The 27,235-nt window shown below is 42.7% G+C and overlaps 1 protein-coding gene across 1 annotated transcript in view; it reads left to right on the top strand.

Moving 5' to 3' along the window:
- ARPP21 (cAMP regulated phosphoprotein 21) overlaps window positions 1–20,751 on the top strand; it is a 100,670-nt gene extending 79,919 nt beyond the window's left edge. Inside the window, exons 21-22 of the mRNA XM_042817506.1 lie at window positions 18,690–18,841; window positions 20,009–20,751. Coding sequence (XP_042673440.1) covers window positions 18,690–18,841; window positions 20,009–20,266 — 410 coding nt within the window. The 3' untranslated portion in view covers window positions 20,267–20,751. The remainder of the gene's footprint in view (window positions 1–18,689; window positions 18,842–20,008) is intronic.
- The last annotated feature ends 6,484 nt before the right edge of the window (window positions 20,752–27,235 follow it).

The following is a 27,235-nucleotide window of genomic DNA, read 5'->3' as shown; positions in this document are numbered from 1 at the left end:
TTATGTCCAAGGGTGTATAAGGTATTTAGTATTTCCACCTAGGCCACCTCATCCTTAGTCTGAAAAGCAGATTGTTATCTGCTGAGTTAGAATCGTATTTGTAATTTGACAGTACATGAAAATAGAGCCTTAACAAAGAGATGCCAGTTATCTTTGCTTGAGCAATAACATTGATCACACAAAGGTGGAAAAGCTTTTGTTCGCTTGTTACAAAAGATTGTTATATTGACATAACAGAAACAGAAAAATTGAATGTAATACAGGGGAATTTTGCTTTCATTAGAAAGGCAACACAGCAAAAAGGCATATTACAGTTACCAGAAGCAGGTGGTAAAATACTTACGCCTTATTCGTGGTACTGTATTTACCATTTATGGCAGCTTTCCAGAGCCACTGTATTAGGCCTGGGAAAAGTGCTGCTGTTTTCTTTGAAGAAAATTAAGGGACCTGATATAAATGGAGAATTTCCAGTTTTCACGATAACTTGCTGTTTGCATTACTGTAGTTGATAAAGGCCTAAAGTGAAGCTGTGGGTGGATATGATTGAACGCTTGGTTTTAAAAACAAAGAAGAGAGGAGAGGAAATTTGTGCTTTACCAAGTTTCTGAGTGGTATAGAAAAAGAATGGGTAAAGGGAGATAGAGTGAGGAGCAGATTGTGTTCTCCATTTACCCTTTTCCTTGCAGAGAGTCTTGAAATCATAAATCCAGCATGCTCATTGTGTTACAAGATTGTCTGTTTTGTTCTGTAATAATAGTGTCTTGGAGACCCAGGAGTCCATCCCTGTTCGAGGGTGTGGGAGGGATAAAACCAGGCATTCTCCACTCGCTTTTACTACCCAGGTTACTGGAGTGCTATAAGGGTTATTTCATTGCTTCAGAACAGCAAGCAAATACGAGTGGTGGGGTAGGGTAGGGTATTCTTGCTTCTCCTGTAATTGCCAGGCAACTCTGAATGACTTGGAAACTCTGGACTGTGATAATTACTGCTTCCTCCTGCTCAATTTGCAGTAGAGAGGGGAGAATTCATCCCCTGCTCAGAAATAAAAACTCAGCAGAATATTTCTGGTCCATTGGTAAGGGATGCTGCAAAAAGGTTCCTTTGGTAGTTTAGCAAAAGTACACCTGAAAGGCAGAGGGGGGAAAAAACCAGAAGGGGAGGAGACTTCCTTTTTACAGCTTTAGATAATCAAGCTGCTGTTGCTGAAGAAACGAGAATGTTCCTGTCCTCCTTTGCTTGACTTTAATTTCTGCCTTGTACTTCTATTAAGTGGTGTAAAAATCATAATTACGTATTACGTATACGTAATATACATAATAATTATGTAAAAATGACATAATTGTTCTAAAGGAATTCTTTTACTGTGTGTTGAGCTTATAATATTTTTGAATCCATATTTCCAGTAGCTAGCAATGAAAAAACTATAAAGAATAACAGTTACCTTACGAACATTTCAATTCCTACAAGTGTTTCTGAAGAATGATGGTGCTACAGAGCTGTAAATAAATGAAAGCAGTAATGTACACTGATCTGTAATTTCTGTACTACCAAGAATTTCAGCTCAAGGAAAAAATCTTCTTTCCTCTAACTGTTGGGTCAGTTGAAAGACAAAAAAGAGAAAAAGATAAGAGGGCAGGTTCAAAAAAGTTTCGAGCTCTTTTCTCCCAATGCAATGTAGGAAAACTAGGAAAATAACTGCTAGGTTTTGACACTTTTGCATCTTCTCCAGCTCTCCAACTCTAGGGAATGTGTTTCCCCAGCTTACTTTTTAGGTATCAATTTGTACATAGCCATTTTGTACCACTTCAGAAACAGTGTCGCTGGTGCTTTTTCATATGGAGCCTAACTGCAGAAACCCAGTTTTCTGAGACGTTTACTGGCATAAATACAACAAATGGCCAACTTTCTCTAAGAAGTTGCATGAACTCATTCTAGAAATATGCATTATGTCCAAGGTCCTCAGGTTTTAAGTAATGGGTATTACAGAAATGAATATTGATTATCTTTTCTCGAGGGAGTGTTTTGGATTTAACAGAAGTTTAAAAATGCCCACCAGAAACAAACTCTTTGTTAAATGTGCATTATGTTTGGAGAAGAGCTGATGACTGTATAATTGCTGCTAAACTTCTTTCGATCCACAGCAAGATGTGATTGCTTTGACCAAGCCATTAATTTCACTTGTTGCTGTTAATTTTGGAGCTGTAAAGAGACAGAGGCCCGCTTCCTAGGGTGTCAGAATGGGAGGACTGTACTGTTTGCTGTGTGGCTCTCAGTCTTAAGACAAAACCTCTTTAAAAAGGCAACTCCTGAAGCCCAGGCTGTGAGGTCATTCTCAGTGTGGTCTGTGCTGCTGGTGCATTGTAAAGTGGACTTCAGCACAGAATATCTTACAGTAAAATATTTTTTGATGCTTTTACAATAATAAGACCTTGCTGTAGGAGGATGCTTTGGCACTGTGCTGTTTCTTTTCAGTGCTTCTCTGAGCTGTGGGAAGAACCTTGCTGTCACTGCAGACAGGACACACGAGCAGTAACTAGGTTCCTTTTCAGAAATGCTGGTGCAAATGCCTGCATGGATGCAGTGACCAAATATTGTATATTCTGCTTTCTGTTGTGGCACATGGAATCATGGCAGCACTCGTGTTGCTTTACCAGTCTTGTCTGTAGCCTTGCAGCAGCCAGGTTGTATGGGAGCTGCAGCCTGTCGGCCTCAAGCCTGTGGTTGTTTACTGCCTACAGCCTGGAAGCAGGAAGAGTTATTTTCAAGCTTCTGCATAAAAGGTAGCAGCTCAACTGCGACCTTCTGTGCCAAATGTTTTTCCAGATCCAATTTATAAATGCTTTGTATGTCAGCCTTAGCTGGGAAGTCCCAGCCACTCTGACCGTTGCAACGTTATCTTCCAGAAAGCCAACCAAAACACAGCTTTGATATGTTGTAGGTGCTCAGATGCCGCTGCATGTGAGGTATTATCATGAAAACCACATTATCAGAGCGATTCGGGGCCTTTGGGCATCTGATGTTGCCAATTGCCTTCACTTCTTGCTGGTATGTAATTTATCACTGGTGTGGCCTACCCTGCTAAAATGCGCCCTTTGTGGGCAGAGGCGAAGCTAATATACGTTCAAAGTGTATTTGAATTGCTTCAATAAATCACAGCTGTCACTGCGAGCAATTTTATCACTTGCCAGCACAATATGTTATCTTCATACTTCACAGTCGTGATGCTATGCTGGACTTTTATTTGTGTAAATCGTAATGCATCATAACTTATTGTATCAAATGGATTTGAGCAGCCTTGATATATATACATATAAATGGAAACTTTGCCTTGCCCCATAAAGAAGACAGCACTTTTATGGATGTATTACAGTTACATCCATTATCTGATTATAATTAATTCGCTTTAAGAGTGCTTGCATTTGTTTTTTATTTCTTAATTTTCATTGTTCGATGAAGTTTATGTGGCTTTGCTTGTGGCTGGTTCTGCCACAGAGATCCAGATATGGTCTCTGCAGTGAGTAGGACGGTGGGTAAGGGCAGGAGCTTTCTTCCTTCCTAGACTTCATTTGCTATCTATGGAGAATATTCACCAAAGTAATCAATTGCCTGGATTAAAAAAGAAAAAGGCACACCTGTCATTGTAAGCTGTGGACAGACACAAGCTCATCCGTCACTTCTTTCTCCTGCCAAAGCAGCAGAACATCTCAGCATGATCTGAGTCTGTGCAGGACCTTGCTGCTCCTTGGAAGGTGCCTGCAGCAAGAGCCTCTCCTTAGCTCTTTTTTCTTGGTGATGTTCTGGCATTAAATATGCCATTTTCGGGACAGGCAGTAAAGTGTATCCTTTTTATGGCCCTGCTTAAAGTACCAGTGAATATTTATGAACCAATTTGCAGTGGCTTCTCTTGCGATGGGGAAAAAGTGCTTTTCTCTTAATTGATGTGGTGGCTTATTTCAGAATATGAAAGCAAGGTGTATAAATTAGGTCTTTTTTGTAATTAGAAAATTATTTTATTTCCTGCAGATCTTTTTGCTAGAAGGTAGAGATTGTATTCATCTGCTTTTTAGTTTGAAGGAGCTATACTAATTGTTTAAAATTGAAGAATGGTGCTATTGTAAGGAAAGTTAATAGCTGCAGACTTAATACAGTGTCAAGAGGAGCAGTCTGAAGGTATGACTTACATTTGTCCTTTTCCAGTTAGAGAAATTTGCATTTATTCTCAAGGTCTGCAGCTCAGAATGATCACTTGTTACTAAAGAGCATTCTGCAGATGTGTTTACAGATCCTGTGATTTTCTCTTTTCAAAAATTTCTGCTACACAGACATTTTCAGCAAATTGGCCGGGCACATCAGCTACCACTTCAAAAAATGTGTGTTACAAATCTTACATGGAGAAACATTTCTGCTTCGTGGTTTGACTTCATGCAGCCCTAGCAGAAGTATATGAAATCAGCTACACCATCCAGAGGACATAAGCAGAAGACAACCATTTTAGCTAAAGGTAGACTTTGATGATGGTGCTGCATTAATTTCAGTCATTGTGTTGGAATGCATATGTACCTCTGTCCATATACTCAGGTAATTTATAAGAGCAGAGCAGCAAAGGATGGCATATACTTATAATTCTACGAAAAAGCACTGAGTTACCTCCTGCACCCACAGAAGACCTCTATCCCGTCAGCTGAATCTCAGGATCTGGCAGTTGTCTCTAGGCAAGCACTGGAAAGCCTTCGCAAAACTATTCCTGATTAATTTCAAAGAGTACATTTGTAAATCTTCGCTGGCCCTGACGATTTGCTGAGCCCTGTGTTCTAAGACCAGTTCTGCAGCAGATGAGTCCCATTGTATCCTCCTCCTTGCCTTCTTGCCAGTACTGGCAGACCTCAGACTGTGGGAACTCAGCCCTGCCCTTAGAGATGCTGACAGAAAAAATATCTTTTTCTTGGCTCAAAGTAGGTTCTTCAGCCAACTGGAAATTTTGCAAAGCTCTGTACACAACTCTTAACAAATTCAGTACCTAGAGGTCTCTTTGTATTATATATTATATTGAAGATCAGCTTTTTTTCCATTGACTTTATCCAGGAACATGTATAGCACTTTTCAGCACTGCTGGACTGAAGCGTGAAGTCTCATGAAGAAGTCTCCCCTCAATACCTTATTCTACAGATGGGAAAACTAATACATAGAAAGAAGTAATGCATTTGGAGTGTACTATATTGTAAGCAAGCACAAAACTATCAATATTTATCATGTATGCAAGGAAAAAATCCTGCTGCTGCCTCAGAAGCCTACTGCAACCACACACCCAGACTGTCTTCAGTCTTTATGCTGAGCTGAAGGCTCCATATGTGTTTGGTCTGTGCATTTTCCGTTGCTCTGAATGTGTAGCATCAACCACGATTGCAGACCTTACACATAAGTTCTCAGTGTTCATGGCAGCTCTGTCACAAAGATTTCTGAGAGCCAGCATCTCCCTGGTGAGGACTACAGCACAAATATTCCATATTCTTTTCTATATTTAATGTGTGCTATGCTTCCTTTTTGACTAATGAAATTAAATCCTGCATGCTTTACAGTTGCACAATTGCAGACACCTTGAGAGGAGAGGCAGGGCTCAGAGCTGATCCAGTGGGTTTCACAGACCTAGTCTAGTAAAGTGCTTTTGCTTGACAGACCACCTTCTCAAGCAGTTGCACTGGTTGAGTTAACCAAAATATCCTTTCACAATGATAACCCCAGACCAGCTCTAGCAGCAGTCTGCCCATTTCCCAAGCACCACTGTCAGTCTTTTGGACAACTGAACGAGTTTAAAAACCAGAAAGTCTCTTCTGAAGCCACCTCCATCCTTCCTCTGCATTTTCCCTCTCCTATTTATTCCCTTAGGACCAAGATTTCTTCTCTGCAGAAGAGTTTGCAGCTGATGGGGTCACATCTACTCATTTCTTATGTGGATACACAATGAGCTCGTGCCTCCAGTTGTTAATCCTCACACTTTCAAGTGTCATAAAACCCCTATTTTTTCAGAGAAAAAAAAAAAAGAAAGAAAGAAAGAAAAAAGGTGGAAGCTTTCATATGCTGTACCTTCCTCTCTTTTTTTTTCTATTAATATTGTTCATCTTGTTCTGCCCACCCAACACAGGAATTGAAATTGCATCTGCCTGTGATAGGAATGATTTGCAGGTTTATCTGCCTGATCAACCAAATGAGTTTATTTAAATGCATGATTTTGCAGATTCTTCAACCAAGAAAAATAATTCCTCAAATTCCTGTGAAGTGCATCTCTTTTCTCCCAAAATGGCAAACCAAGCAATGAAGCAAAAGCTTTAAATTGCCTATGAACAATTAAACTGTTCCATTTCTTTTTTTAATTCAAACAAAAAATTTGAAGTCTTAGAATTGGTTGTATTAGGAATGTCAGAAAGGAATGTTTTAGTTTTTCAGGTATTTTTGCCTTCCATTCACTTACTCCCTCCTCACTTGCCAGATGAGTGGTATGACCATGAGTGAAGCTAACTAGGCTTGGGGGTGACTGCATCTGCAGATCTTGCTGTTCATCTCCATTCAAGACACAGGTTTAGATGGGAGATTCAGCCTAGTTTTAGTGCAATTGATGTATTGCTTTTATACACGTGGCAGAATGAAATAAGCGTTTACATTTCTGCAGTTGTATGGAAAGATTGATATCAAGATCATGTGAACATCTTCTATCTTGTACTTTAAGGGATAAAGACAAAGGAAATGGAAGATCTTAATTGTAATTTATTAGCAGAAAATCCCTAGCCCAATTCCATTATTGCCTCTTTTGAAATAACAAGAAAACCAAGAAAACTGAACTAGGATCAATTAGTAAATTAGAGGACTTTGCTTGCACTGTAAGGATGTCTGGAAACACTCTGCTTGTACCATACGTGCCCTACTCTTCCCTGGCTGCTATTTATTTTACAATTGCCAGTATCTCTTGGTACATAGCCAATGCTATTTTGTAGAATTGAATTTATTGCAGTAGGGCTTCTTTTTCCTTCTGCTGATTGCACCTGTCTGGTCAAGTTTCTCAGAAGCTTTTTAAAAGATGCTGATGCTATACTGTGAGTAATATACTGTGAATCCCAGTATCTCATATTGGAGATTTCCTCCATCAAGAAGCTGAGTTCCCTGGCGTCAGTCCAGAGGCCTGTAAATCATTGCTCTGAAATCAAGAAATCTGCTTGCATGTTTAGAAGTTTAAATGCTGAAGGGATCTGCTGTACAGGGGCCAGAGTAATCACCATGTTGCAGGTGAGTGCTCCCAGGGCAGTGCAAAGTCAGTTAAAGTTGATTGCTAACCTCGGTAGTCTTTGGATTACGTTCTGCGTGAGTGCACTCAGAAGAGATGCAATCTTTGCAGTTGGACCCATATGGGCTAACATATGCTCCATCAAAGTTGTGTTGGCTTCAGTATCATCCTTGCATCTGTTCGCATCTAGCTGGGGGACGCAGCCCGCAACTTGCTGTGCCCTTATGGTAGAGGTAAACAAACAGCTCCTCATGCTCAGTGGTGTGATGCATTAACCTGAACGTGTGCGCAGAAGCAGTGGGGATCAGCAGTACCTGATTGCAGCTGTAAGCACTTGTGCTTGTTAAAGCATTTGAGTGTACTGGGATTTCCTGATGTGTTTTCCAGGAGAGCTTCATGCAGTTCTCCTGGGATTTCAGATTTCAGTCTCTAGCTGCCTTGTCTATTCAAAAGCAAACAATCTTCAGTGCAGAGACTGCAGCGATTCCTTGAAGTTTGCAGAGCTGGCATAGTGGAAGTTCACCCTTGGCTTATGTTTGTAGATATTTCACCAATACTAATACAATGTTGTTGATTAGGAAATGGGCAATTTGCTTACTTGGAGGCAATCCAGAAAATCAGACTGATGTAATACAGGAATTAATGTGCCGAAATTGATTAAATTTGTGTGCTAGCAGCTTGCATGGATGTATTAGACCTTTTTCAGATCTATTCCTGTTGGTTTTGTGTTTGGGGTCACACCTCATACTATTTGGGTGGCTGGCAGTCCCGTCATACACAGATCTTGCTAACAAAAGCAGAGGATAGGCAGTTGCAAATAATTGTTAGACTATGGGCAGAAATAGCTTAGTATAACAGAACAGAACCACAGAAATGCATACATACAAGGCATATCATACACTGTACTGCTCATCTCATGAGCTGTGCTGCTTGCAGCCTGCTCTGTGTTCCAAAGCTCAAACCACCAGCACGGATATTAGCTGTGCTCAGTCAATTCCAGTAGCCCAGATGATGTCTGTGACTAGGACATTTGTTATCTTCCTGTATCTTGGACACTGTCAGTCACATCTGCAGATGGTTTTAGCTGAAAATACATCTCTGAGCCTGGTGTCCTTAGAAAAGCCAGGACCGTTCCACACCATAACGAAAGGGATCATACTGACACCTGACTTGGGTGAAGGAACCATTCATGATCAGATGAGGACAAATCTCTCCAGTGTCTACCTGAAGGGATGCTACTCAACTGTTTTCATTATGCAAACTGTCCTGGGCAGCCCTGTGCTGAATGGCTGTATCACACAGTCTGGAGCTGCCACATGCCCTGCATCTCCCTACTAAAGCAAGTGATTAGGTTACCTGCAGAGCTTGCACCACGTGGGCTACTATTCAACATGCTTTTAGCCCTCTATTCAATCTGTTCATTTCCACTGATACATATATATGTGTATGTGCATATGTGTGTGTATATACCAAGAATTAAGTTGGTGCCAGTGTTTTTTTGGTAGGAGTTTGAATGTATCCCAAGTGTAAGTTCATACCAGCTACTGTGTTGATATTCCTGCCCTGAACTAAAAGAAAGATATGAAAAATATTGATGCGTAAAAATGAATGCATTTGTAACTGAGGTTACATCCTGAAATTATGCAGAATACAGTCGTCTGGGTGGAAAGAAGAAAAGAACAGGTTTTTTCTTGCAGTTTTCAGTCAAAGCTATTGTTTTTTGCTTCCTCCTGAAAATAACAGTGATAAAATAGTTCATGAGATGCTTCTTTTCCTTCCAGTTCGCTGTGTTAGCTTCAAAGCAAGTTCAGCTCTTCTGCAAGAATATGTAAACACTTCATCTCTGAAAGCAGCAAATCCAGACTGCAATGTTATGTACTCATTGTACAGGAAGACCCTCTGTAACGTATTGCTGGCAAGGGCATCCCTCTACATCTCACAGCTTCAGTGTGAAACAAGATGGTATATTTCTTTGGCATATGCCAAAGAAATCTAGCTATTAATATGAAGGGAATTTTACATTGGCCTTAGCTGTAAGTAGCTATTTGCTGTGCCTAAGTTAGACATTTGAAACTGAAAAGTGCTTTGAGGAGGAAGTGCAGCAGACTTCACCTGTGTAACAAACCTGTGACTGCAGTTAGAGCTCTGACTGGATTTGCATGTACTTTGTTTTTTAAACAGCAGGGCTCTTAAGAGCAAGCCTGAAACTCCACAGCGATCTGTTGGCCTGCCCACGAGTGTGTTAACTCTTATTAATGTCAGTAGGGTTGGCATGCAGGGGCTGAGAGCAGGAGAGTTGAACTTGGCTTTTCCACAGCGCTCTTCAAGACCTCCCTGATGCCACCAGCACCAGACAGCAGCTCTTAGCACATGCCTTCAGTGCCTTAGCTGCTCTGGGATGAGGAGCCTCACCTCTCTCAGAGTGTTGCTCCCCAGGCCTTCCAGTAACCACCCTGCAGGCACCAGGCTGGCTTTGGATATCTGCCTTTGCTCATCATGCTAACCAAAGGGAAACCCTTTCCAAATCCATCTCCCAAAGGCTTTCCTTTCACGTGACTGAGTACTTAGTTCAGCAGCATAGAATACTTTCTTCCTCACTATCACCTGTGTCATTTGCTGGCTGAGTGACTTTTTTTGTTGGTCTTTTTTTTTGTCTCCAGTAAAATTCAGAAGCCTCCGATTACCAAAACAGCTGCACATGCTTTGTCTGGGTTAATGCATTTAAGTCAGGCTGTGAGCTGCAGTAAGTGCCAGGATTCTGGATCAGCTGCTTCACCAGAATTATGCTACTGTAATGGAGCCCTGCATTACTCTGTTGCAATTATTTTGGCTTGCAGCTGGCTGTTCCCTCTATATTTTTACTGAAGTGAGATAAGTTTTGTCTTAAAAATAGGATTTTCTTTTCTGAGTCTTGCTGAAGCTTTGAGTTGCATACCGTGTCTGATAGAGGCACCCATCCATTTATCTTCAGATTTATCTTCAAGAAGGAGAGTGAACCCATTTTTCTGATAGATTCTGAAAAACAGGAACTAAAGAGCCTTAAACATAAAATAGAAGGATAACTGAAAAAAGAATAAAGTAAGTGATTAAAGCGTCACGTAATAACATGGTTTTAGGTTCTCAGCAGAACAGGTTTATTTTCAGCATCAAGCCACTTAGCAGTAGCAAGTAGTGCTTACAGCTGTCCCTGTAATTTAAAAATCCTTTGTGTAAAGAAGTGCAAGAATAGATCAAGATTTTAAACTGTTCCCCCAACTTTGAATCTCCTGTATTTGTATCCTTTCTAGCTCCTTTCGATGCTTGTTAACATACATTCCTTGTCAAAAACCAGCTCTCGGGTTCTCCAGCTGATAGTGAAAAGTAAACTGAATGCAATCATTTATCTTTGAACTGTTCAACTGTGCCCTTCCTTGTGTTCTTGTTAATAATGCCAGGTCTCCTAGGAGTGCTCTCACGCAATTTTATCACATAAGCTTTTTGTTTGACCTTACCTGCTGTTGCCCTGGAACACAGGGGAGGAAAAAAGCCAAAATGCCAGCTTGCCTTAATTAAAATTTTAGTCTCAGAAGATGTTGCAGTCTGTGATTTCATTAGGTATATAATGACAATATTTAATCATATCTCTTATCTGTCTGGGCTTTTTTACATGCAGAGTTTTAAAACAAATCTTTTCAGGTCTGGAAAAGTAACTCATGGGCAGGTATGCATCTTTAAGTCATTCATAAAACATCTTTCATGATATCCATGGTTTTGCATATATACTCAAAAGACAGCTGCTTGAATAGTGGAATGGAAGGGCCTAAGCAACAGTTCAGCGTGCCTTATGAAACCATTCTCCATTAGAGGGTGAGCACACATATATAAATGTTGTTGTTTTTTTTTTTAATTGATGCTATTCCTCGTCTCCAGCAGTTAGAACCTGGCTTCTTAGAAAAAGGGTAAAAGAAAATATAACGGATGTTTCTTTGGTGCTGACATGTAAGAAGCTCAAAGTGTCGCAGGTATGCGGTGTTACTTTCATCATTTCACACTGGCATAATCTAGACCACCATACCAGGAGGCCTTCTTCCAGCAAGATGGGCCATTTGTTTTACGCTGTTACTATTCTGGAAGAAAAGGCTATGCACAAAGCACTCTCAGATCTGGTACAAATGTACCTCATTCCAGTTTATGTAGGACAGGCAGAGTTAAAAATAGACTTGTGAGGCCCTGATCTAAATCGTTTGTACTGGGGAGGGTTGCTTAGCTATGGGATGTGTTATTCCTCTGATCTTTGCATTCTATTAGCAACTGGGAAGTTCCCTGTTGTTTGTGGTGTCTGCAGCAGTGCATGAAACCATACTGCAGATGTTCCGTGCTTTGGGTTTCTTCCAGCCTCTGAGGTTGCAAAACAAGATTTCACATAGCTTTTCGAAAAAGAATAAATGGCAAAGACAAGGATGGGAGGTTTCAGCAGATGAGACAGGCTCTGCTCTACCAGCTGGATATAACTACGCAGCGGGGGATTTCAGAGTTGTTACGCGCAACAGATTTTCTTTTGTGTACAGGTATTTTCATCAGCAGTTTCAACCAAATCCTACAAATGGGTCGTTCTGAAATAATGCAAAATTGCAGCCAACTTCCACATTTTATTTCTTCTTCTTCTGAAAGTGAAAGAGCTTTAACAGTCTGTTTTGCACTGCTGACTTTGTGGAACAGAGACTTTTGCAAGCCAGATGAAAAGCAGGGGGAACAAGCTGTCTTCTAACCAATGCTTTTCTTCCTTCTATTATGATAATAAAGTCTAACAGTATTTTATCTCTGATGCATACATCTTGCTGAGCTCTACAATGCAGCTGGATGCGATCCTTTTTCTGTGGTCTCGCCAGCAATGATTCTGTTAATCGGGTTCAGGAAGCAGGAAGGTGCTCTTAGCAGAGCTAAGGCCAATTTAGGAACCTGGGAGCTGCAATTCTGGCGGCAATTATGTACTGAGAAAGTAAATTCAAAATCCTGCTGTTTTATAACCCCACCTTTTCAGGCAGAGGTGCTCTTGTTTTTCCTTTGTGCGTGTATGAAAACAAAACAATTGCATGGTCTAATGTTATGAGGGGAAGAGAATAGATTTTTAGTGTTAAGCTACTGTGTATTTGTCCTTCCAGCTCACATGGTATCCAGCTTACACCCATAAATTATCTGAGATGCCTTCAAGGGGAGCACAAAGCCCAACTGTCTTACTAGGTGAAGACACTTTTTTGTGAAGTGCAGAGAGAAAGCAGACACAGTAGGAGTGGATTGATTCACTGCAGCAGATACAGCTTACAGCACGTCTATAAGATTTCAGATCCAAGGTGAAGCAACAACACTGTGTACAAAGTGTTTTGGATTCCAGCTGCACAAGATGCAGTTTAAATCTTCAGACTGGTGCAGAAAATGACACACCAGTAGGGAGATGTTAATTAGCATGGCTTCTATGGGAGAATTCCAAACTGCAGTCTGAAATCCAGCTCAGCTTAATTTTACAGCAGTGTTTTCAGTGAGACTTCCAGTCTGCTACTTGTGTGAAACTAGCCAAATACTGACCAACTGCAGTTGGTGCAGTGGAAAAAATGAAATGATTTCCTCAGCAACCATGGAAATGTAACACATAGTGCAGATGTGAGAAGCCAGGCTGAGCACAGTGCGCCAGAGCCAGCAGTGTTTGGGGAGGTTTTGTAGGTGGTCGTTATGTATTTGTGTGGGAGGTGAACATCTGGTTGCAATACAGATGTGAGGCAAAGAGCATCGGCAGGAGGCACCAACACACCCCCCCTAGCACACAGGGTTTTGTTCTAGCTGGCTGAAATCTGTTGCATCACATTCCTTCTTTCAGTTGTACAGGGGAGAGACACATGTCCCATGGCTTGGCCAACTGGCCTGAACCCAAGTAAGGGCAGAGCGGAGCCCACTTCCTTCGCTCTGCTTTCTTTCCTTGTATTTTACAGGTACTAGTTAGGGACTCTTGGAGAATCAAAGGGTTCTTTGTGTTAAGATAGCATTTGCTCTTGCTGAATTGCTTGCTTCACTTTTGTTCGTTCTTCCAGCTTTGCAGGTGCTTTGGATTGGACCAACTCAGAGCATTTGGCAAACAGGAGAGTTGCCAAAACTTGCTGCTGTGGGCATGACTGAATTGTAGTTTTACAAAGCCAGATTTTCTTCTCTGGCTAGTAACTTTAAATTTCTATGATTATCAGTAAAAACTGCATCCCACTCATACCTTATTTTAATATTTAAAGATAATTATACCTGGCAAAATTGTGGAAATTGGTACTGATCAGATTCAGTCTGTAAAACTTGGGGAGCCATTACTTCAATGGGGGGAAGCAACCTGAAGTAGCCCAGAAATATTCATTCAGCGGTCACCTTATGTATGTGAGTTCTTTGCATGTGGGGTCAGCTTGGTGGCAACACTGGTATGGGATCAAAGGAAAGAGATGAAGGAATGGGAATCCATGTCACACACAGGAGTTCAGTGCTTTTCATTTTAAGACTCAAAAAATATCAAGAGCTAACTGGCTAACATTTTCCATAAGTTTTTGAAGTCTGGATCATGTAACTGAGTACCTGAATTGTACTGGACACAGTGCATGCTCTAATCATACCTTTCTTCCCAGAAGTTCTTATTAAGCTGCCACCTAGCAAGTCGTCCATTCTCATTTTGGAGATTTCAGGTGACAGCAAATGCACTTCATCTCCAGGTCAGTTGCACCCTTCCTAATTACAGGCTGTGCTGAAATTTTGCACTTTATTTCTAATCTGAAGAGTTCTAGGTTTATCTTCCAGCCGTGTAATGTAATTATGCCATTTTCTACTCTGCTCAAGAACCATCTACCAGCCAACTCTTGTACCCAGCCCCATGAGCTCTCCTGGGGTCTTCCTTTGGAATTCCTTTTGGACTTGGCTTGGCCAGGTTGCTGCAGTGTGTTACAAAAGTGCACACCTTTTGGTTGTGTCCTGGGTTTGCTGGTGACCACGGCTTGGCTTCTTGAAGAGCTGCACTGAAGGAAGCAGATGAGCTTTCAGATCACTCAAAAAACACTGCGAATTTATGTGCTTACATCTGGTGAGTTTGGAATGCAAGACACTGTTAGAAACAAGCGGTGAGAGCAGAGTAAGATATGCGGTTCAGGGAGTCGTGCCAGGCAAAATTCTCATCGTCCAAAGTGCTGATTGCTTTTTACCTGGAGTGCTGATGCACGTAGTATAAAGCTATCTTGCTAATATATGCTTCAAATCTGAAAGGAGTGGATGTGCTGTTCACGAAGGACATGTGCTGAGGCTAGCAGAGCACCCAGCCTGCTATAATTACAGCTCTGGGTGATGGCACTGGCAGGGGTGCGAGACCACTGCATTTTCTCTTTTAAGCTCCATAGCCTCATTAAGAAATTAAAACATTTGTGGGTGTTTCATGTGGTGTTTCTCCCTCTGGGAGGTCTCAGCTAGATGACTGTCAGCATGGTGATGCAGGCTATAAAGGTTCAGAGCATTACCTTGATGATACGTCGGCCTCTTCCATTTAGACTGCAATCCAAGGCTCGTTTTTCCTCTGAGGCGTTCATTGAAATTCTGCGCACGGTTTGTTCCTCTGGTTGTTTAACAATGTCTCTCATGTTTGCCCTGATTTAAAAAATCCTCCTTTGTAGCGGAGATAACATGGAGCAGGATGATATAATTGCAGTAAAGAGGCCCAGGAGCTCACAGTAATAGGATGGTTCATCTGATGTGTACTGCCATTAGAAAATAACCCACGTATGTGTGTTCTCAGGGGACAGTAAAGAGGCTTTTAAGGATTACACTTTATGTAGTATGAAAGCTAACGAGCAAAAGAGCAAGTATGAACAAAACTTACTGCAGAAAGCATGGTGCCATTTCCTGTTCTCACCCATTTCCTGATACCTGTGTAGCCCCAAAAGGCCCATCTCTGCCCAGCAATGCATGGCTTTTCCTCCAGAGCCTTTTGAGAACACCGTATTTTCATTTCATTGAAAAATATGAGTGTCAGAAGCATGAGAGAGCTGAGTTCCAGATTGAAACCACCATGTGTGTACAAAGTAAATAGTGTTGGGGAAACAGCAATCTGATAGTCTGTGCCTTCAAAAAATGGGTGGTTTGCTAGAATGATAAGAGTTTCACAAGCACTGCTGAAAGGCTGAGATATTGAGGCCATCGGGAATGAGGAGTCTTACTTCTCCCATCTCCGTTCTTTCTCTGGACCGTGTGTGAAAACAAGAAATGAAGAGTCAGAACTGCCAAGTTTTGGCTGCAGAGGTGGAAAATTCAGAACACCTGTTTTCTGGTATTAACAGCTTCTTGTACAAATGACTGCTGTAATGCGCCAGTTCTTTCCTCTCGCTTTTGTGCAGGAACAGAAGCCAACCAGTAACCTTAAACATCCCATACACAATTCATGATTCAAGGGAGCTGTGGTCAAGAGACTGCAGTAGCTGCTTCTGAACCACAGAAGTGACAATTTCCCTTGAAGACAAAGACTAGTCAGGACACTGTGCAGGCAGATTCTTACATTAAGATCTCTTTGCTTCCATCTAATCACATTCGAAGCACATTACAGTACATCCAAAGTACTTTTCTGCTTATATTGAGGCCCCTCTGGGTGGTCAGAGGATTGTAAATAACTTGCACAGGAGAGTGGGAAAGAGGTCTTCTTCGACTGGCAGGGCAGTGAGGACTCTGTGCTGGGACATGGATGAGGGGTGTATGTGCCCCCTGGGCTGAAGAAAGTACTCTGAAGAAAGAGTAATGGGGTCATTAAAATAACAATCCACAGCCTGGCAGACTTCAGCTCTTGAACCTTTTTAACACATTTTGCATTCTTGCACCTAAACTGCATAGTGGTTATAATGTCAGCTGGAGCACCTCTCCTATGATGAAAGGTTGAGGGAGTTGGGATTGTTTAGCTTGGGGAAGAGAAGGCTCAGGGGAGACCTCATTGCAATCTTCCACTACTCAAAAGGATCTTACAAGCAGGAGGGGGGTTGACTTTGTACACAGGTAGATAGTGATAGGACAAGGGGGAATGGATATAGACTGAAAGAGGGGAGGCTTAGGTTAGATGTTAGGAAGAAGTTCTTCACTCAGAGAGCAGTGAGGCACTGGCACAGACTGCCCAGAGAAGTTGTGGACGCCCCATCCATGGAGGCATTCAGGGCCAGGCTGGATGGGTTCCTGAGCTGTCTGATCTAGTGGTTTGCAACCCAGTCCACGGCAGGGGGTTTGGAACTAGATGATCTTTGAGGTCCCTTCCAACCCAAGTCATTCTATGATTCTGTGATCTACTAAGCAGTGTTTACTGATAGAGAGAAGGATTTTGTCAGTACATTTTGGCAGGTAGAAGTTCTCTCAACCCCGTGAGATGACACCTACGTGTTCAGCATAAAGGTGGCACCTCATCATTTTCAACTTGTTTCAGATTGATACCCATGTCAGCACTGGGCAATAAGTTAATTGGTGAATACGGAGCACAACACTGAGATGAAGAGACAACTACAAGCAGCAGCCTGATTAAAATAATGATAACGCAATTACATTGAGAGCTGACAGCAGGGCTGCTCTGATGTTGACCCCAGTGGTGTCTGTCTGTCTGTCTGTGGAGCACCTGTCACTACCCTATGTCAGTGCATCACGGTCCAGAGCCCAGGTCCAATATTTGGTAGCATTCCTCAGATTCGCATCACTTGGTCTCTGGTCCACCATCAGTCCATTGGTAATTGGTGCATCTGCGCCTTGATTTGACAAATGCCACTGATGTGAAATGAATTCTCTTTTGAGGCTTCCACTGTCAGTTCCTCTCTGCTTAAATTTCCAGTCCTGTAGATATCAGAATAGCAGTGCTAAATTTTTTATTTCTGTCCTTTCTGCCCTCTGTCTCCATAATTGGTATAAAGGAGCAGAAGAAGACTTGCGGTTTTATTATTGCTTCATAAGCCTTCTGTAAACTCAGTCAGAGCATTTCTGATATTGGTAATTTTTGTGACTGAAAAATATGCTGACTCTGTGTTTGTGTGCAGGAAAAGAGCAAATTTGAATGTATAATAATCTGATGCATTGGGGAGACGTTTGACGCTATATTCCAGCCAAGTTAATCACTTGCAGAATTAATTTTTGTTTTTATTATTTTGCCTGGCTGACGGGAGACATTACTTCAGATCTATGGAAAAGGCATCCTTAATGCCCCAAAATGATCAGAGATCCCAGAGATCCCCAGCATTTCTCAAGCATCAGGAAAGGTTTTGAAGGAAAACTGTCAGTTCTCAATAGACTGTCAGAAACAGAGATATAAGTAACTTTATTTTTCTTACATAATGAAGAAATACTCAGGTTATGATTTCCAATTCATTGAGTGTATCAAACCATGTACTTTATTCATGAATATAAATTGAGCAGACACAACACACATTTTTCATATAAAAATAACACAGCATTGCTGCTTCTGATAATTCTTCTTTGCCTGAAATATGCTTATTATGAAAACATTGCCACAGAGTTAGTAGTGCACTGCACAGCTACATGTTAAAAATATGAGTGCTAAAGGACGAAGATGACTTGAGGAGGAATTATTCACAGATCCATAATGACCCTGGCTGGCTGTATTTTTCAAGGACAAGGATCTTTCTACATCTTCTTTTCTGTTTCCACTTTTCTTTTTGCAAAATTCTTCATCTGAAACCACTAGCCTCCACCAGTAAGCTCACTCTTACCAGCAAGGCTGGGTCGTGTTGCTGTCACGTTTCCCATCCATGCCCCTGCCTCTTTAACAGCTTTGCCCTCTAGATCTTCTGGGCTTTGCCCATTTCTCAATCAGTCCTACAAAAGCTGGTGCTTTTGAACGCAGACCAAAGGGGGCCTGGAGCAGGAGCACCAAAATTCCATCCCTGGGCAGGTACTTCTGAGCTCCTCTTGTGCCAAATGTGAAATGAGTGGGGTGGAATAATGACCCTTATGTCGTATGTGTGCCAGTTGCACAAAAAACTGCGAAGGGGAGCTGCTGAGTATATAGATGCTGTTCTTGATTAAATAAAGCCATCTCTGTATACGTCATACTAGTGGAGCATTGCAAGGGAGGTAAGAGGAAGGGAGGGTGCTCTCCAAGGCACAAATCTGAAGATAAGAAATGTGACCTGAAGGAAAGCTGCCAGGTAAGATGGTGATGGCCAAGTACTGGTGTCCTTGAAATGCATGGGGAGTGGCCTTAGAGGAAGAAGCTGGCAGCCAGTGGCACCTTGTGTCTGCCTAGGGCTTTAAATTGCATCTTGACGTCACACGTCACTCAGGGTGGCCTCTCCCCTCCTGCAGGGCTGCAGGATGTTCACCGTGACTGAGAATGGTTTTAATTGCGACCCTAAAAGCAAAAGCACATGTGAAGGTGGCATTCTTCTTGCAGGTTACCAGCCTGTCCTGCCGAACCAGCAGCAAGGGTTCCAGGGCCTCATGGGAATGCAGCAGCCTCCCCAAAGCCAGAGCCTGATGAATAATCAACAGGGAAACCAGGTGCAAGGCATGATGGTGCAGTATCCAGCCATGTCGTCTTATCAGGTATCACAAGCTGCAAGGACTGCTTTTTTTATTTTGCAGAGTGCGTAATTGAATTAAGTTTTCATGTCATGGAATGGTCTTTATTACTTCATTAGGGAAGCATGTGGCAGGAGGTCTCCAGATAAATGCCCTTTTAAGTCAAATGGGTTTCTCTGCTTCCTGTTTATGTATTCTTAGTACTCCCGATTTTCATTGTGAATTGGGAATACATTAAATGAACTATTTATTACAGCCTGCAGTGCGGGTGAAACTTCACAAAGCACGAAGGAATTATACTACTTCTTGTGCCAAAAATTAACTGAAGAAATAAGAGACAGAAACACTGTTCTCTTTTCCTTTTTTTTTTTTCCTGCCAGTGCAGTACTGCTTTCTGTAATAAAATTAAGGGCTTTGCCTGATCCAGTTAACAATCACTCATCTGTGAAGACTGTTGCCAGTGTCTTCAGAGAGAGGATCTCACCCTGCCTTCTGAGACATGCTGTGGCCAGAGAGAGATTTGTTTATTGGAGTTAGAAAGGATGTGACTTGTGTTTTACCAAGGCCATAAGTTAGCCAGACATCTGCCTTATACCTGGGTTCTGTGAGTTATGACAAGAGCCTACAAGACCACCTACAAAGTGGCTGGTGCTTATGTTTCCTGGCAATCCCTCTGGAAAGTTATGAAACTCAATGATGTTAATCCATTTCCATAGATTGCACTGATAAAGCATCCATTCACCTCTTCCATCAGCTTCCCTGAAAACACGACGTCAACCCAAATGGAAATGGAGGAATTGCTTGTGTATTTTTCCCTTTATGTCTTCAGATTTAATATACAGAAGATGTGTTTTAAAGGTAATGAACAGGTTGAAGCCCTGCACTTTTTCAGTGGCCTAAATATATTAGGGTTGAGTCTTCCATTTGCACTGGTGTGGGCAATTCATCCTCAGCCATATATCATGGCAGGGCCACTTGATGGTACCAAGAAGCACAGTGATTGCGCTTTAACCCATCTCTAGTCAACAGAAAGTCCTCAAGGATTGGAACCATTCTGAGCAGCAGCAGGACATTGTTTGAGCATGCTGTATACCTAAATTCAGACAGAAGGAAAACTCAAATATTCAGGACCTACTTGAATTTATTTACTAATTACTGCTTTTTTCGACCTGTTTTTCTACTCCTGCCTAGGTGCCAATGACCCAGGGTTCTCAAGGACTGCCACAACAATCATATCAACAACCAATCATGCTACCTAATCAATCAGGTCAAGGAACACTTACAGCCACTGGAATGCCTGTTTACTGTAATGTCATACCTCCTGCCCCACAGAACAACCTACGGTTGATTGCCCCACACTGCCCCTCCAATAACGTTCCAGTTATTTCTGCCAGCTGCAGGACAAACTGTGCGAGCATTAACAATGCAGGGTGGCAGGTCAAGTACTGACGCTGTGGCCTAGCGCGGATAAACGAGGATAGCGGTGCATTATTTGACAAATATCTCATGGCCTTCAAATGAAGAGGAACACAAGAGAATGATCAGTTGAGGACATAAGTACTGACTATGCTCAAGTGATTTGCTGCTGGAAAAATCTGTAAAAAAAAAAAAAAATAAAATAAAATTTTGAAAAAAAAAATGTTTGCTGGTTAATGGTGCATATTTTTGTCATGTCTGCTAGGTATGCCTTTATAGCTTAGCTAGTGACATGAATTCATTGAGGTAAGATTTTTTCCTACCACTGAACACCACTGTGTAGATTGTAATATCCCTGATTCGGATTAGTTTTGTACTTTGTGTTGAGTTTGTGAAGCTAAAAGTATTTAAAAAAATATAATAAAATCACATTGTACCAAAGCTGTAATGGAGTTGAAAAAAAAAACAAAAAAAAACAAAAGCAAGAATTACTGAATGGAAGGAATAATTTATATACACTATAGAGTTTTTTTTATGGATATATACTGTATTGTAGTGTTTAATCACAATAAAGCTATTTGACCTCATGGAGAAAGGTCATCTTTCTACCACCTGCTTGGTCTCCTCTCTGTTTCTGAGTGAGTGATCTTCCCTTTGGTTCTCTATTGTCTTGTTTTAGGTGAGGCTAAGGGGAAAATTATGCTTGATGGGTTTGTGGGAGTTTGGGGAAAAGGCTGAACGTCTTAATATACAGCACCATAACTGCAAAGGCCACTTAGAAATATGAGCGTACACACTCAGAGGTGCCAGATTATCTTAAACTAAATTTGTGCATTTCCAGTCCCCAGCTCCACTGACGTCACCAACATGATTTGCTACAGCCGCTACCTTACACCCGTTCAAGAGGTTGAACGTAAAGCACAGATGTCCAGCAAACCTCCTCCGCTGGCTGTGGGAGGTCAGTGCCACTGGTGCAGCAGCCATAGAACCCAGCACTTCTTCCACAGAAAGATACATCCCAGTCATTGCTGCTGTAGCTATAAGGACATTTGAAACAAAAGGATGACTGCCCATGAATCTGATCCGTTACGCTCACGTAATGGGGATTAAATATACATTTGGGGCTCGGGCTCTTAAATCATGTGGAACGGTGCTTTGCCAGAAAGTTAGATTTTTATCAAAGTTTTTGCGGTGTTTCTCATTACATTCATGTTCACCCAAATTCCCAGCTTGTTTTGATCAATTATTCTGCATTCATAAATGCTGCATAGAGTTCCTCAGACTGCTTCAGCGATGAGAACATTTGAGTTGCAAATGTGTTTACCAGGCAAGTGTGTTTTTTTCTCTCACTTAAGCAGCTTTCAGATCAGTTCTTTAAGACAGGCTGCAGTTGTGCACCCCAGAATTCTGCACACGTATCATGAAAAAGCCTGAGATTCTTCTGTGTGTAAAATCAGCATGTGTCCTAGTAGGATTTTAAGTACACTCATGTTGACAGTAGTCACCAATGCCTTTGGCCATGGCTAATCCAAATGTAAAGCAGCTTTGGTTTTTCTCTTAAGAGCAGCATTTCCTTTAAACACTTCAACTGTGGAAGCACGAATCACACGAGCTACAACCCACATTTAAAACAAATATTTTTCTTTTCCATACGATAAACATATAGAGTGTGGGATTTCTACTGGAATGCAGTCCTGCGGGATAGTAAAAAAGCGGAACACTGACTTTTATGTAGAGTAATCACAACTCATTTGCTGAGAGACAGTCAAGAACAAGAGCAGGTAGGTAAACACAACTCGCTCTTCAATTAGAGGTGAAACGCCTGGGGAGAGCAGACTGATTGAATTCTTTTTCTAAATCAAGACACAACATTTGAATTTTGCCTGTGACCCAGAACTCTCATTTCAGACACCCAGCATCGCGTGGCTTATTTGCTTTTTAACGTTTTAAACGCCATTGAGGGTTCTCTCCTAGCATTCATATAATGACACATAATTGGATTTGCCGCTGCTGAATGAGTGATTGCGGAATGAACGGCTGTCCTTCCCAGTCAGGGCTTGAATCCAGCAGGAGGGACAACCAGTGACCTTGGGCAGGGCAGGTTGAGCTGGTGGGGAGGGTAAGCAAAGCACTGTACGCAGTGTCTGGAGTAAAGAGACCCCTTAGCAACCACTATATTGAGATCTTGTTTCTTCTCCAAAGCATTACTCTAACCTAATCGATCGTCCTCTGCGTCACGAGATCCGAATGAATTGCCTGCTGAAAACCACCTCCCCTCAGCATCCTACACCAATGGGCTGTAAATTCACGTGGTGGCAACTGGGAAGGGAGTCAAAAAGCAAAGCCTGGGAATGTTGCTTCTGTTAAAACACAATTTCCTCACTTTCTTATGCCACTGTGTTGGTCACGTCCCTTTGGCAAACAGCACATCCATGACCAATGCTGTGAATTCTCCTCTCTTATTGTGAATTCTCTCTTTGCTTATTCAGTGAGTGGCTCACATAAAAGATGCAGACAGCCTCGTGCAGAAGCACCCGCCTGCAGAGCCAGAAACCTTTCTGCTGAAGGGCAGCTTTAATTTGCTGTGTAAATGGAGCAGCTTCAGGAGGAGGTCACAGCCACCACCCAGACACAGCCTACATCCCATGATTTCCTCACTCTCCATAGAGTTTGAATCTCCTTAGGCATAAGAGGAAACCAAATTTGATCTCCCTCAGCCATGAAAAATGTCCTAATTATTAAGGTAACATATACATGGGGGACACATCTCACATGGTGGGGCACGTAGGTGCTTTACTCTGGAAGAATTTATAATGGAAGAATTACAAATTAATTCTGCTTCCATATCAAGTAAAGTACAAAAGTTAACCTCTAGTTCAATTTTTATATCATAAAATTATTTTTTAAGCTTTTCTAAATTTTATTTTTGTTACTGAAAATATTCCGAACTGGATTGCTTAGCAGCTTTCTGCTATTAAACTAGAAATGCATTCAGCCACTGATAGAAGAAGAAGAAGAGAAAAAAAGAAAGCAATTTGTATATAAATGCAACCAAAATGCTGCAGAATTGCTTTGTGGCTGTGTTTTTGCTTTCTCCTTTTTTAGATTTTGGAGCTGATGGAAAGTTCTCCCATGGCCCAGTATATATTTTGTCACTCGCTTTTTTTGTTGTTGTTTTGTTTAAAATTCTTTATTTGCACTGAAAAAAAACCCCAAAGAATTAAGTTGACTGCATCAGAGGACACTGCTTAGATTTCTGGATGTGTCTAACTCATGTGAGCTATACATGGTGGATGACAGGTTGGCCATGAGCCAGCAGTGTGCCCTTGTGGCCAAAAAGGCCAATGGCTTACTGGGGTGCATTAAAAAGAGCGTGTCCAGCAGGTCGAAGGAGGTGATCCTCCCCCTCTACTCTGCCCTGGTAAGACCTCATCTGGAGTACTGTGTCCAGTTCTGGGCTCCCCAGTGCAAAAAAGACAAGGATCTCTTGGAAAGAGTCCAGCGGAGGGCCACGAAGATGGTGAAGGGCCTGGAGCATCTCTCCTACGAGGAAAGGCTGAGTGAACTGGGTCTGTTCAGCCTTGAGAAAAGGAGACTGAGAGGGGACCTGATCCAGGTCTATAAATATCTAAGGTATGGGGGGCAGAATGGCGAGGCCAGACTGTTTTCAGTGGTGAGTGGAGACAGGACGAGGGGAAACGGCTGGAAACTGCAGCATAGGAAGTTCCGCACAAATGTGCGCAAGAACTTCTTTACAGTGAGGGTGACGGAGCACTGGAACAGGCTGCCCAGGGAGGTGGTGGAGTCTCCTTCTCTGGAGATGTTCAAGACCTGCCTGGATGCCTACCTGTGCGACCTGGTGTAGGGAACCTGCTTTGGCAGGGGGGTTGGACTCGATGATCTCTGGAGGTCCCTTCCAACCCCTACAATTCTGTGATTCTGTGATCCTAACAGAAGACAGATGCCATCTGCTTTTGTTTTGCCCTTTGTACTACACGAGAAGCCAGTGATTTCCTTCTTAAGCTGTATTCCATTATGTTTCCATTTAACTCCATGTGAACAGCTTCTTGTACACAGACTGCATAAATTACTTCAGCAGCAAGGAATGGCACAGGGAGATAGCAGCATGCTGACAGCGTCCCACTGCCCTGTTAGCCACTCTGTAGCATGACAACACATGCTGGCACCACCACTGGGTGCCTGAATGCTAAAAGAGAAATTTGATTCAGGACCCACAAGGATTACCGAGTCCAACTCCTGGCTCCACACAGAACCACCCAAAATCCAAACCCCGTGTCTGAGAGCAGATGCTTCTTGCACTCCAGCAGCTTGGGGCTGTGACCACTACCCTGGGCAGCCTGTTCCATGCCCACCGTGCTCTGGTGAAGTGCCTTTTACCAACCCCCAACCCGGCCCTCCCCTGGCACAGCCCCATGCCGTTCCCTCAGCCTGTCGCTGTCACACAGAGCTCAGCGCTGCCCTCCGCTCCCTGTGAGGAGCTGCAGCCGCCATCGGGCCTCCCCTCAGCTCCTCTGCTCTGGGCTGAGCAAACCCAGCTAGACGTACTTGGTGTCCTTTTCTAGTTGGACCTACAGAGCAGCTCTGGCAGACTGCTGACATTGCAGTGCTCCACCTGAATACACAGCTACTGCCTTGCAGATGCCATGCTACTGAAACCATAGAGTATTTGCATTCTTCTACTCTCACCCACACTTCCTGAGAGGTAATCCAGAACTGCCTGAACACTGCCAGCAAGGGGCTGCCCCTGCCCTGCAGGAATTCCTGAACAAGAGCCACCTGAGGAGCAGACCAGATGCCCAGCCCATGCAGGGAGCAGCTGCTGGGTGAAACAGGAGCCTGCTGGCAGCACCAAAGGAAGAAGGCACAGAGACAGCAGCACCCATAGGGCCTCACCATTCAAGCGCCCTAAGAAAGCCACCACCCAAACCAGTGCTGCTCCAGCCCTGCCAGACCTGCTGCAGCAGCACACAGGGAAACGTGCCAGCCTCTGGCCCCCTCCCTGCTGCCACCAAGTAGCAGCCTCTGCTGCTCGCTTCTGCTCCTCCATGTGACACAGGACACAGGTTTACAACCATCCCAGCACAGCAGGAGCTTCCCCGGCACCCACAGGCAGCAGAGCGGCAGCTCCTCGGGCCCTCCTCACCTCATCCCTCACAGCAGCCGTGCAGGGGCAGCTCCGTCCTGCCCCAATGGCACCTGCAGCTCTCACCAGGCACAGGCAGGGGACGGGCCGGCACCCCAGGTGGGACCCACTGCAGGTACATAAATTGAGAGGTGATAGATAATATCCGGAAATACGTTTGAGAAATACACCTTCTGGAATTATTCAAACAAAAATGTTTGAATAATGAACCTCTTCAGTTGTCACGTCTTTTTAGTCATTCATTCATTAATTCATTCACTTAATGGTGACATCTCAGATTGACTGTATTTTGTCTCTCAAAAGGAAGTAGAAGCAATGGTTCAAACAATGTAATGGTTTTCTGTAAGAATGAAGCTCTAGATTCTTAGCTTAGAAGTAACACAAACTCCAAAGCATTATATTTCATTCTGCTTTATATCTTCTTAGCCCTCTTCTGGATGCTTCCTAACAGCTTTATGTCCTTCTCAGATTGCAATGCCTAATCCAGCACCCAATGCTGGAAGTGAGGCCACACAGCACAGAGCACAGCAGGGCAACCCCTACCCTTACCTGGCTGGCAGTGTGGGCCTGACGCATCACCTCTGGGTATGGTTGGCCCCTTGGGCTGCCAGGGCACAATGCTGACTCATGTGAGGAGACTCATTTCTTTAGACTTCAGGAATATGCTACTCACACTTAGCCCAGGAACTATTCTTTACAAATGCCCCCATCTTCATGCTTAGCTCATCATACAATTTCTGGTGTGGAACATCACCATGTTCTCTCAAGCAGTGGCTATGAGCTCAGTGCAGAAGATCCCCATTTCTAATTGAATTTCTGCCCCTGGCCTGGCTGAAGGGTTGACTCTTCCTTGCTGGTTCCTCTTGTTCCTCTGAAAATTGGATATAATGAGCTTTTGTGGCAGTGGACTGATGGTTAAATAATCAGTGTCACATAGTGTTCCCAAGGTTGGCTGGTCCAGCATTCACTGAGCGGCATGAAGTACTGCTATACCACTGTATGTTTTGTAGTGTTAGAATTTGTGTATAATATTACTAAAAATTCTGCTTTCCAGCACATGGCATGGCAGAAGAACAAACCCCCACTCTGTGGTTCTTCATGCAATGTCTCACCAGTCATGGAAGGAGAAGGCTCCTCACTATCTCTCCTGATACAAGGACGAGGGGAAATAAAAGAAATAAAATGCTTATTAAAACAGAAGTTTTCAAAACAAACAAAGCACCCTTTTTCCCCCTTTTTTTATTTTCTCAAGGAACGTATAGACAACCTGTTCCACTGCTTTGCTGTGGGATGTTAGGCTTGGCTTCAAATATGGGACGGGGCTGTACTGAAGGTTGCTAGATACAGAGAACCTGTGTACACATAGAGACAGATAATAGCCTAAAGAAATATCACATAATTGCCCTATTCTTAACCCTTCTCCAGATGCTGTTACAGATGACTGGTGATGAGCCTCAGGCCTGACTAGATACAGCCCTTCTCTAAAGCAACTCTCATCATCCAGTACTTAATAAATGAATTAAAAAGCATTGATATCATCTGGCATCAGCCTGTAAAAAAACTTGTAAGAATCAGGAGGAGGAGGAAAGTCTAACATGAGCTTAATTTTCATCCTTGTGCCAAATGCCTCTAACTGTACAAACAACCAACCATTCCTGGCCTCATGCAGCATGTTGTTCTGCTGCTCCGAGAGGGATGTAATGCCATGCTGAGGATGTAATAAGCCTTCCAGTGGGAAGTGCCTCATGATAGCTTTCCATCATCTTTCATTTCTTCTCTGTAGCATGTAATTGTTCATTAGCTTTGTAAAGAGTAATTATGTTTGAACAACGCTTTTG

Source organism: Centrocercus urophasianus, unplaced genomic scaffold (genome assembly GCF_019232065.1).
Source record: "Centrocercus urophasianus isolate 14NV4802_14NV808 unplaced genomic scaffold, USGS_Curo_1.0 seq_16, whole genome shotgun sequence".
In the NCBI taxonomy this organism is placed as follows: domain Eukaryota; kingdom Metazoa; phylum Chordata; class Aves; order Galliformes; family Phasianidae; genus Centrocercus; species Centrocercus urophasianus.
The sequence above is the reverse complement of the archived record's forward strand: the minus strand, read 5'-3'. Positions and strand labels throughout refer to the sequence as shown.